The sequence below is a fragment of the Mya arenaria genome, chromosome 8, assembly GCF_026914265.1.
Source record: "Mya arenaria isolate MELC-2E11 chromosome 8, ASM2691426v1".
Classification (NCBI taxonomy): domain Eukaryota; kingdom Metazoa; phylum Mollusca; class Bivalvia; order Myida; family Myidae; genus Mya; species Mya arenaria.
In genome coordinates this window covers 61,222,503-61,234,767 of record NC_069129.1, presented here as the reverse complement: position 1 = coordinate 61,234,767, position 12,265 = coordinate 61,222,503, and the positions used below count along the sequence as shown (strand labels likewise).

The 12,265-nt window shown below is 36.4% G+C and overlaps 1 protein-coding gene across 1 annotated transcript; it reads right to left on the bottom strand.

The window, feature by feature from the left end:
* Positions 1–364: 364 nt before the first annotated feature.
* On the bottom strand, positions 365–10,803 carry LOC128244424 (neuromedin-K receptor-like). Its single transcript, XM_052962432.1, has 4 exons — positions 10,581–10,803; positions 1,663–2,201; positions 1,044–1,184; positions 365–520 (listed from the first exon to the last, which is right to left on the bottom strand). Exons 1-4 carry the CDS (start codon positions 10,801–10,803, stop codon positions 365–367), a joined length of 1,059 nt encoding a protein of 352 aa, XP_052818392.1.
* Between the last annotated feature and the right edge of the window lie 1,462 nt (positions 10,804–12,265).

Below are 12,265 nucleotides of genomic sequence, written 5' to 3'. Positions count from 1 at the left end.
CATTATTTCAATTAATTGTTTCCATGCTACCTACTTACAACTGAATATATAGTGTATCTTATATCGTTATAACCGATTTGTTTACGTTAGTGTTGATCACTATTATAAAACGTGTAGTTTTCTAGATAATCAATATATTTCTATCAAAACAGTAACATGTTACTAAATATTCCTTTTTCCGTATGCAAATCCAATTTAAGTACGTGCAAGCTTATATTATCTTATATAAACAAGAACAAAACACGCCAATGTATATACAAGCTATGTATACATTTTGAAGACATATTAACTTTTCACATGATCGCATATTCGATCAACAAACGGCAATGTCTGCTATCGAAAATTTGTACATAAATGTCAACGCTTAACAATCCTCGCCGGAGTTTTTGTGAGCTATATGTACGCCCTTTCCTTGACCCTCATCCACACGAGAGTTTTCTGGCATGGGTTCAGATCTTGTTCCCTGTACCGTAGCCATGTTGTTTAATTCTGGGCTCACCCCTGATCGGATATGGAACACCTGGAATACACGTGCAATAACTCGTTATCACGCAATGGGAGAGGGGAAAGGAGACGGATACGTTTTCAGTTGCTGTTTTCGCCGCACCAATACTGACCTCCTGCGTTGGCAAGACTAGACGGGATTATATCGATTGTGTTTCGACTAAACATTTCAAGCGCATTTATATTATTATTGAAATATCGACAAACTTAAGTGAAGTCTTAGATATTTTCTTATTGAACAATTTCAAAGCAATGAATGTATTCAATTACCGTGACGTATGTAACAATATTATCCAAACTAAATGGCATATAGATATAATACAGCTGTATAATCTGAAGCAAAAACAAAATACAATATTGTGCAGATTGTTCACACCACGTCAATGTTCTAGGACAAACCAACATCGACGGGCGAAAGTGAAAAGGTTCTAAGTGACATTAAATAAAGAAGCAGATAGAACCTTTTCGCTTTCACCCCTCTAACTGTTCCCTTGCATGTATTGATGGAAATACAAACAAATCTCGATCGTGTATCTGACCTGTTTGATCGCCTTGTTGAAGCTCGGGTTGTACACAATATAAAGGATGACGTTGTATGCCGTGCTGAACGTCGCCATGGCGAGCAGAAACAGGTTGAGGAAACCGCTTGCGTCTGCGCTCGAGTCGTTGTTCGTGATTTTCTGTAACAATGAGGTAAATCAATGAGGCTAACAAACCGTGCTGAACGAGTTCAGAAATGGTAGTGGAAATTAATTATCAGCAATGTTTTGATAAACAAATCGAAAATATGCATGAAGCGGATTTCATTCTCTTGAAGCATCGTTATTGATGAAGTAAGATACAGTCGAACTCTGTTGGCTCGAACTCGCTTGGCTCGAATTCCTCGTTGGCTCGAACTAAATGTTAAGGGCCGATTTCTTTATAATGAAGGTTAATAATCTCGCTCGGCTCGATTATTCCGAGGCTCGAGGTATTTTCGCCGGTCGCTATGAGTTCGAGCTCACGGGGTTTGACTCAAGATTATATGAACGATTTTTACTTCAAATAATGTTTAACAGCTCACTAAAGAAAACTAAGACTCTTTTTATAACACAAGATGAAGCTTTTGAGAATCCACATTTCACACAAAGGGTGCATCTGTTCCAACAATAAACCTACCGCGTATAGAAGCGTAATGAAGAATGGTAGCCATGACAACGCAAATATCGTTGCAACGACGACCAACAATTTCACGACTTTGATTCTGTGCTGAAACAGCTGGTAGTGCACCTTTCCGGCTCTCGTGGCTGCCTGAATCTGTTTGCTTTTCTTCCATACAAAATTTGCCACTTCTATATAATTCTTAAACATAATGATTACAGGGACAATGTAAGCTACCGTGACTAAAAATATCGCATTCGTCATTGAATAACTAAACTCCATATGTGAACTGTCACAGGATAACCCAATCCGTGTACTGTTCCCTTCGTCAACTAAGATGTGGTTCACCCGGTACTCAAGAAGTGTAGGAAGTGATATGAGGAGACCGAACAGCCACAGGGAAGGGACGATTTTGTACAGAGCGGCAAACGTCATCTGCTGCTTATGTGTCTCTTGAATCGCCCTTTTTCTCTCAAAAGATACGCACACTAGCGTGTAGATGGATGTGGTAATAATTAAAACAGGAGTGAAGTTGACCATCTTGCACAAAACATCCCCTGAAATGAGAGGAAAAAGTTGTAAATTAAAGGCAAAGGTACTATGAGCATCAGCAATGTTTTCTAAATATTAAAGGGACTAGGCACCATAAAAATGATATCATAGTGAATGGCGCATTGAAGTTTACTAACTGTTGCATCATATTTATTACTGCACATGTATCAGTGGCAGTTTTTGCGTGCATTTCAAATCCGAAATTTACATTGTTTGTCTACCATGTAAATCCCAGATAATTAAAAACTATCGTCGTGATATGTCTGTATTAATCATGTGACTTCCACATGCTAATTATACACACTATAACCTTGGAAAACATTAAGCGCTTTTTTGAAGCGGGTGAACTGAAATAACGACAAAATTTTATTTTAATCATGTAAAATGATGCATTATCGGCCTTGTTCTAGCACGTATTGACAATTCTAGGCTTGATTTGAGAAAATAATGAATTTGCCGATTTTGGAACCATCCGGTGTCAAGTCCCTTTAAATTGCTACAATGTTGATAATTGCTACTTTGTCGCATGAAAACAGTCATTGTCCTTTGTTAAGTGTATGTTTAACCCCATGTTTTGCATGATATTACTTGTTATTAACTCGACCACCTTTTAGGCTTATGGACTCTATGAAACCACGGCCATTTGCTGATCAATTCCTGAAGACTAGAATATTGGTCATAGTTCCTTATTCCTTAAATCCTTTACGACTGTCGGGTATATAAGCGGCACAGTTTACAGTCTGCATCACTCACTTCAATCATTTTGAGATCCACAAATGGCATCGCCATGTTATATTTCGAAATTGGTAGGCACTATTTAAAACATATACATATATTCTATAATAATAATATCAAATACCTACAATAATCTGTATTATAATTGCCTAGGCATTATTCAGACTTAATGAAATTATCTGGATTGCCATAGTTGTATTTTAAAAGAGACAATTTACGTTGCGTTGCGAGACTTTGTTCAGCTGCAATAATTCATAGTTATTTCATGCTAGATGGTTTAGGTTAAATGTCACTAAATTTTGTACAGACACCAAAGCAGGAGTTCATTCCCATCAAAACACTGTGGTTGTTTTAAACTTATTATTTGATAATATATGATTGTGCATGGGTAAAATAGGCTGAGAGTCTATTAATGGTTTCGCCAACGAATCTGGACAATCATGTCATCTTCTTTGTTTCCAATGTATCCTTATTGAGTAGTGGAATCTGAAATATTTCAACTGCTAGGTCTTAAAAATATTTAAAACTCCATATTGCCTCTTAAAGATGCACTCATTCTCCCAAGTAAGACTTAATACAATTAATGAAATTGTTTTAATACTCCAACAAGGATGAATAGATGTCGAAAACAATGGTACTTATGAAGGATACCGGGTTTAATTTGAAAGAAATGAACATAAAACACGGTGTTTCTACCTTATAAGAGTATAGTAGATCAAAGTAAATCTTTTAGCATACGCCAACCATTTAATATGTTTGCGCTTTCTGCTATTATATACACGGTCACAATATTGTTATCAGTATTTAATATGTTCCATAAATGCATTATTTAGTTGGTAGTTTAAGGCTTATCAGTCAAAATTGATGTTTGTTATGCATTCGTATGTACTGATTTCGAATAAGAATGTCACTTTAAGTAATTAATGGCCATTCATAAGGAAAACGTTGCAACACTAATTTTCTGAATTACTCCTATAATCAATTACCAATGGTGCATTGACGGCAGTTTGAAACCTGAGAGACATGTATCATTAACTCAAGCACGAGAAACATTAATCTATGTTGGAAATGAACCGTTTGAATTTCCGTGAATAGTTAAAACACCGGTATTAAATATGTTTAAAAAGAAATATTAGCCAAGCAGCTATAGAGAAAAACAACAAACTTATTCGCTGCCTTTTTATTTAGACTGGTCGCTGGTCAGATATACTGGTTATATCCTTTTGCCAAGGGAAAGTACTGTGCTTGATCAACACTACATATTTACGCACATACCTGTTTTAACGATAAGAAACACAGGATACACGTCTCGGGCTTACCACAATGCCCAGAAGACATTTTGAAACTCAAAGAAGGCGATAACGCACCTTGATATCGACCCTTTCGTTTGTGGAACATTTTCCTTTTACCTCCTTAATTGTTCTGTAGACATTTAATCGAACTGACTTATTGGCTGCCATTCGAAGATAGGGGGATATGGGTTTTATTACATAATCTTCACCATGTTTCTGACAACATGGCGTTCTCTTGATTTAATATGTTTTACTTGGGTCTATCAATCCATGACACCCCTCCATCAATTATTAGAACGTTTGGACTTATGTTTACCCTTATATGAATTATGATGAACATATTATTCACATTTGAACCTATTCAGCCTCATCTTTGATTTCTTGCATCAAAATTTGTCTTGTCCGTACTGGTGTTCCTACTTAGTGCCAAGTACCGCGGCAAAACTGTGAGGAGGTCATTTTATAGTAAACGCTCATTTACATTTTTTTCCATAAAAACCTTATTATCACAGGAATCCCTACAAAGTTAATACAAAAAAGACATCAAAAGGCATATAATTATAGCTTGTTTGTTATACATGTATATACCAGAACATAGACGGTTACGTCTTTGTTTTCTATGTCTTGCCTCTCCATAGCTGGCAAGGTTTCAGACCGCTGGGAAATCAGGTATTGTTACGCCGCTAAAATTGTTTGAGCGTAGACGCTAATAGCATCAATTATATTATATTCAGCACCGGAAGATCCAAATAAATGTTGATAATTATATGTCTCGTGAAAGCTTTGTTATTTGAAGTAAATTACTACTGGTTTTATTTATCAGTGTTGGAATATGCCTAAAGACGAAAAACTGGTATCCTGTCACGTTACCTTGCTTTAGTAAACCCCGTACTTTAATTACATATACATATATATATAATTATACTTATATTTTTTTCTTAATCACATATTGTTCGGCTTTTGTTGTTCTAATTGACAGTGTTGGAAGTTGATCATGCTTGAGAACGGCTGTTGTCGACAATCACTGTCAGACTGCCTAAAAATATTTTTTTAAATGCCCATGCGAAGCTATTCTAGTTTTAGGAGATAGAATGTAGATTTAAGCCTTTAATTATATGTCTGCATGATGCAAAAAACTCAATCCTTACCTGTGTGCTTGTGTGCGGTGCGTGTGTGCGTGCTTGCGCGCGTGCGAGTGTGCGTATGTGCCGGGGTGGGGGTGGGGTGGGTTCAGAAATTAAAATTTGGGGGCACAGTTAAAGTATATTAGAATTATCAGTTTACATCTCTTTTCAATAATCAGTCCGTGTTCTAACGTAAATCTATTGCTTATGCCACTTGTATCCTTTTATGTGCCCATCATAGAAGTAACACATGAAATGTCACGATCATTTAAATTAATGATTAAATGGCTTAATATGTATATTCTATGGTCGCATATAACTGCCGTAAGATAGCCTGTTAACGTTCGCGAATTGTTTCGTGTTAACCACTTAATTTTCGCGATAATAATCTAGCTATCTAGTTAATATTCGCGTTACTTTTTTGGTAAGATAAATATCATAAGACATTAAACCGGCTTGAAAGTGCCCAGAACTGCCACCTATTACCTTTTTAGCAGTACAACACTAACAGGTAACAAGTTATAGTTTGCGAATTCCACTTAATAAGTAACATACAAACTGTTTAACGTAATAAACTCAGTTATATGCCACCATTTTTAAACTACTAGAAATGGATTTACTTTTGTTATTGTAGACCTGAAGAAAACAAAAAAAAACTTTGGATGAAAACCTGTTACCGATAAAACCATGACTAAACACGAAAACTGTGACATCGACAGGAAAAAGAAAAGAAAAAACAACAACACATATACAACATGAGCAAACATGTTTTAGTATTATCATCGTAGACTCAGTACAACCTACATTTACAGCCAACGAACTTGCAGACAAGCAATCATTAAGTCCTTCGCTTAATCATTAAGAAGTTCAACGTTCGCGGGTGTATAAATGTCCGCTAGATACACACTCCATGCGTTAGATTTTGCGTTGACAATATATCGGCTAATGAGATTGGATAGATGACCTGAATCTTAAATATCTACGCTCACTCCGTCCATTCTTAATCATTAAGATTTTGATTCATGTCATTAGCTATTACTAAGGATAAAGATTTTTAATTCGTGTCATCTATCTATTACTTAGGATAATGAGTAATTTGCTAATGACAGTAGGACAGCTAGCACAGGGAAGCATTTTATATCGGTTACTACTTAGTGACATCATTTTTTCTTGACTGTAAATAAGTGGTACTTGACAAAATCTTTTTAGTTCCATTTTGCCAAGATTATTTGTTAAAATTCATGAATATTGTTTTTAGAAAAAAGCTTTTGTTATAAAGAACATTCCCGTCACCAGTATATAATAAACATAACTATTTATTCATATTATGATAAACTCAGCTGCAATTTTGAATATTGTTTATAGAATACATGAACGCAAATACCATTACTGTTTCTGTGGCGCAGAGCACATACCACTGAAAGCGGAGTGAACCTGAGGGAAGAAAACCTCTTGGTAATAAACTAGTTTTGGTTTAATATCGGTTTCACGTACTTTGTATTTGTTGTAACAGTTTCAAATGAAATGAAAACCAAATCAACGTGTGTTTTACGAAAACCGAAACTATACCGAAAACCCCTCCGGAGGTGATTTCATCGGTTCGTTCCATCCCAAAACTAGTTTACCTTGAACAAACAACATTTTCGGGAAAATTTTCGATGTAACCGATGTAACCAGTTGTAACCAATGTAACCGCGTAACCCGCTATTTCAGATAGAAAAAAAAACACTTTTTCAAACTTTCCGAAAAATGTGCTGTAACTCATTGTGACTAATGTAACTGGATAACTCTGATCATATGTCGACCTGAAAACTCGATTTTTGATGAAAATTTTCGATGTAACCGAAGTAACCAGTTGTAACCAATGTCACCGCGTAACCCGCTATTTCAGATAGAAAAAAACACTTTTTCAAATTTTTCAAAAACTGTGCTGTAACTCATTGTAACTAATGTAACTGCATAGCGCTGATCATATGTCGACCTGAAAACTCGATTTTTGATGAAAATTTTCGATGTAACCGATGTAACCAGTTGTAACCAATGTAACCGCGTAACCCGCAATTTTAGATAGAAAAAAACACTTTTTCAAACTTTTCAAAAACTGTGCTGTAACTCATTGCAACTAATGTAACTGCATAACGCTGATCATATGTCGACCTGAAAACTCGATTTTTGATGTTGAACTTTGAAAATTTTCGATGTAACCGATGTAACCGGTTGTAACCAATGTTACCGCGTAACCCGCTATTTCAGATAGAAAAAACAACACTTTTTCAAACTTTTCAAAAACTGTGCTGTAACTCATTGTAACTAATGTAACTGCAAAACTCTAATCATATGGCGACCTGAAAACTCGATTTTTGATGAAAATTTTCGATGTAACCGATGTAACCAGTTGTAACCAATGTAACCGCGTAACCCGCTATTTCAGATAGAAAAAAGAACACATTTTCAAACTTTTCAAAAACTGTGCTGTAACTCATTGTAACTAATGTAACTGTTATCCAGTTACTCTGATCATATGTCGACCTGAAAACTCGATTTTTTTGTAGTTGAACTTTGAAAATCTTCGATGTAACCGGTTGTAACACAATTTTCAGCATACACGCCTTACATTAAACCAATGTAACCACTGTAACTATGGTCTTATAGGCGTTACAATATTCAAAGGTTTCATTTTATGGGCCAATTTTGTGCCCTATCTCCTTTATTGGGAATTTTATTTCCAGTCAAACATTTAAAGTCCCAGTGCCAGGTTAAATTATTAGAGAGAAAACAAATAAAAGTGAGTATATAACTATGATAGAGTCTTATTGATAGTATTTGATATCTGATAAATTCCCGGGGTCCACAAGATGCTTTATTAACAAGAGATGTTTGTCAAACATTATGCCCCCCCTGAGCGCCGTGTTGTCAGGATTATATGGACAATTTAATGAAATATGCATGGACCGAAATGACAGCTGATTTGTTGCCGTTAAGGCAGTTTTAAGATTATGACCATTAAAGTGTGAGGATAGAGTGTGTTATGACCATGACCTTTGACTCTATGAACTCAAAATCCAGAGTCATCAGCTGGTCACCAGAAACCTAAATGTCAAGTTCGAGGGCCATGGGTGCCGGCATTGTCAAGTTATCACACAGACAAGGTTTTTTTCGTTCAAGGTCACTGTGACCTTGACCTTTGACCCAATGACCCCTTAAATCATAAGGGGTCATCTACAAGTCAGATGCAACTCCAAGTCAAGTTTGAGGGCCATGGGTGCAAGCATTGTTGAGTTATCACTCGGACAACCTTTTATCATTCAAGGTCACTGTGACCTTCACCTTTGGCCCAATGACCCCTAAAATCAATAGGGACCATCTTCTGGCCAGGCCCAACCTCCAAGTCAAGTTTGAGGGCCATGGGTGCAGGCATTGTCGAGTTATCACTCGGATAACCTTTTACCATTCTAGGTCACTGTGACCTTGACCTTTAGCCCAATGCCCCCTTAAATCAATAGGGACCATCTTCTGGCCAGGCCCAACCTCCAAGTCAAGTTTGAGGGCCATGGGTGCAGGCATTGTCAAGTTATCACACGGAAAACCTTTAACCATTCAAGATGACTGTGACCTTAACCTTTGGCCCGATGACCCCCAAAAACATTAGGGGTCTTCTACTGGTCAGGCCCAACCTCCAATTCAATTATGAGGGCCATGGGTGCAGGCATTGTCGAATTATCACTCGGACAACCTTTTACAATTCAAGGTCACTGTGACCTTGACCTTTGGCCCGATGACCCCCAAAAACAATAGAGGTCATCTGCTGGTCAGGCCCAACCTCCAATTCAATTATGAGGGCCATGGGTGCCGGCATTGTTGAGTAATCACTCGGACAACCTTTTACCATTCAAGGTCACTGTGAACTTGACCTTTGACCCGATGAGCCCCAAAAACAATAGGGGTCAGCCATTGGTCAGGCCCAACCTCCAAGTCAAGTTTGAGGGCCATGGTGCAGGCATTGTCAAGTTATCACTCGGACGACCTTTTACCATTCAAGGTCACTGTGACCTTGACCTTTGGCCTTATGACACCCCAAAACAATAGGGGTCATCTACTGGTCAGGCCCAACCTCCATGTCAAGTTTGAGGGCCATGGGTGCAGGCATTGTTGAGTTATCACTCGGACAAGCTTTAAAATTATTTTACCATTAAAGGTCACTGTGACCTTGACCTTTGACCCGATGACCCCCAAAATCAATAGGGGTCATCTACTGGTCAGGCCCAATCTTCATGTGAAGTTTGATGACCATATGTCCAGGAATTGTTGAGTTATCACTCGGACAAGCTTTGGTCTACCGACGGACCGACCGACCGACATACCGACATGCCTATGCAAAGCAATATTCCCCTCTTCTTCGAAGGGGGGCATAAAAAGAAACAAGTGGGAAATGCCAACGAAATTCCAAACTTGATCACTGACTCACTATAAGCCAACGAGGTAGATCAGTGGGCGGAGCATAGCGCTTAGCAAACAGTCCTGAGCAGCTGTCGGATTAGACTGGAGAAGTTTTTAGAGAAATACTTAACATTTTCACCAAAAATACATAAAGAAAAATAAAGTTCCTGTTTCTAACAAAATGTGATGCAAGAATTTCCGAATGAAAAATTGTCAAGTTGCTTAGTGAAAAATAACAGATAGGTACTCGCTTTTTTTAAAATGCACTTTAAAAGAGTGGCAAATCATAAGGAGTGTTAAAACTAAGATACTTAAAGCTTGAACCCTTTAGCAAATACTTATATTTGCTCAAATATCGTTTTTGAAGACCACAAGTTGCATTGTGTGATTGGTTGATTGACATTATTATGTGATGATATCATTCAATGTATAGTAAATATGTCAAAATATTGTCAGGATTTATGAAAGTCCTTGTGGTCGAGTGTTTAAGGCGTTGTTACTCTTATTTTTTTCTTGACCATACCGGCGTGTGTTCGCACCTTACTAAAACCAAAATAGTTGTTATACTATCATTTTATGCAATTTCGATTATCATAGAGAAAAGTCATTGATAAAATAAGTGTTTTCAGATGCATTACCGGGAAAACAGTTTAAACCAAACACTTAAAGTTAAAAACGCAAATCATTTGTATATAAAGCAACATAAACTTTAAGGTATTCAGAAAGTCAATTGGTATGCAAATTTCGTGAACACACTTGTGTTGATTGGAGAAGTTTTTACAATAAAAAATATTACCTTCAAAAAAATCTTCCACGTGCGTGATGTCATGCAGGCGTTGTGGCATCACAAAACCAGCGAGGAGAATGTCGCTCACAGCCAGATTACATATCAGCGCGTTAGTAACGCTCCGCAGCTTCTTGAAGCGGACCACACAGTATATCACTAATGCGTTGCTAAAAATCGCAAAAACCACAAAGACACTTAAAACAGTCAAGTATAACCATAACCCTGCATTCATGCCCATAGTGGAAGAGGTAATGAGTGAAGATCTGGCTATTTCAAGAGATCAAAAGCCAATGTTTGCTTCCATTGGCACCAATCCTGTCACATGTAATACTAGCCGCTGGAAATGTCAAGCACATTTATATCTAAGGATTTGTGGAACAAGTCACTTAGTAGACATGGATCATGTAGATCACGCAATATTTGTAAACTAATACCAATACTCCCTTAATAACCTGTGATGTTGTCCAAGACGAGCAGGACTAGTATTGGTATTTCTAGATCTGATGTTTATATGACGCCCTGAATGTATGTAGTATCCAATTAGAGGCCGTTTTTAATGAACGCTTGTATTCGGAAGCAAGCTAAATGAAAACATTCCCGTAATTGAGTCTATGTTGCAAAACATGCATGTTAATGATATAATTGTTCATTTCATACGTTGTTTTATTCTTTTGTTCAAACAACATTTGAAAAGTGCAGTTACAGAACCAAATTTCTTACAATTGCCCAATTACTTTTAAATTTATCTGAGATATTTGTATTTTTATAAATGTTCAATGCTAACTGAAGGCTATTTCTGAAACCAATTATTGTTGGAACACTCTTTTTTCTTATACACAGAAAAATAATTTTCTTATATTCTAATAAAAGTATATCAAATTTAATGTTATTATTCCCAGAAACTAACAATACAAACATAATGTTTATGACGATACTTGAGTCATTAGTATTAAACTTTTATAACATATCCTGCAATACTGGCTGTATTTTATTTCAATCCCTAGATTGATAGATGTTAAATAGTTTCTTCACAGCATTCACAAAAGGAGCAAATATCATTTTCAACCAGCTTCATTTGATATAATGATGAATTTGTTGGTAATATTCTATGAAGAATTGTAACCATTGAATATAAGAATCTATTGTACACTTAAATACACAACGATAGACATTTTTTCAAACTAATATAGACATTTTCATATTGTAATAGCCATTTGTGGGGACTTGTTGGAATTTCATTATTATCGACAAAGATTTTGTAAACAAAGACATTTTCTTTTGTCAAAATTGGGTTAGTAAAAGTGTTCATACATGGGTTATTAAATTCTTCAAAGTTACAGACATTGATCACAAGATTAGAAAAGCATTTTTAGGTCTTAATTGCAGAAATTAATCCATTATAGTGTAAGAAGTTGATCTTATCAAGTATTGCTTCAATTTCCATCAGGCTATACAGATTTCCATTGGCATCAAACACATCTTTCACACAACGTAATCCCTAAGTGTAAAGGGTATGAATAAAAACATAGTTTCCATTAACAAAACTGTGGTAATAAAATAATGGCATATGCATAAAATGATTAGCATTGTCTTTGCAAAACCTATCTATATATAACATAAATGCATTTATTACATCTTTCCAGAATATGTTGACATCTTTTGACAACAGATTTCACAAAAATTCTTACCACAAT

Coding starts and splice junctions, on each gene's coding strand:
- LOC128244424 (XM_052962432.1), bottom strand. CDS start 10,803: ATGAATGCAGGGTTATGGTTATACTTGACTGTTTTAAGTGTCTTTGTG. Junction 2,202..10,580: donor CGTGGAAGATTTTTTTGAAG/GTAATATTTTTT, acceptor CTCTCATTTCAG/GGGATGTTTTGTGCAAGATG. Junction 1,185..1,662: donor TCATTACGCTTCTATACGCG/GTAGGTTTATTG, acceptor TCATTGTTACAG/AAAATCACGAACAACGACTC.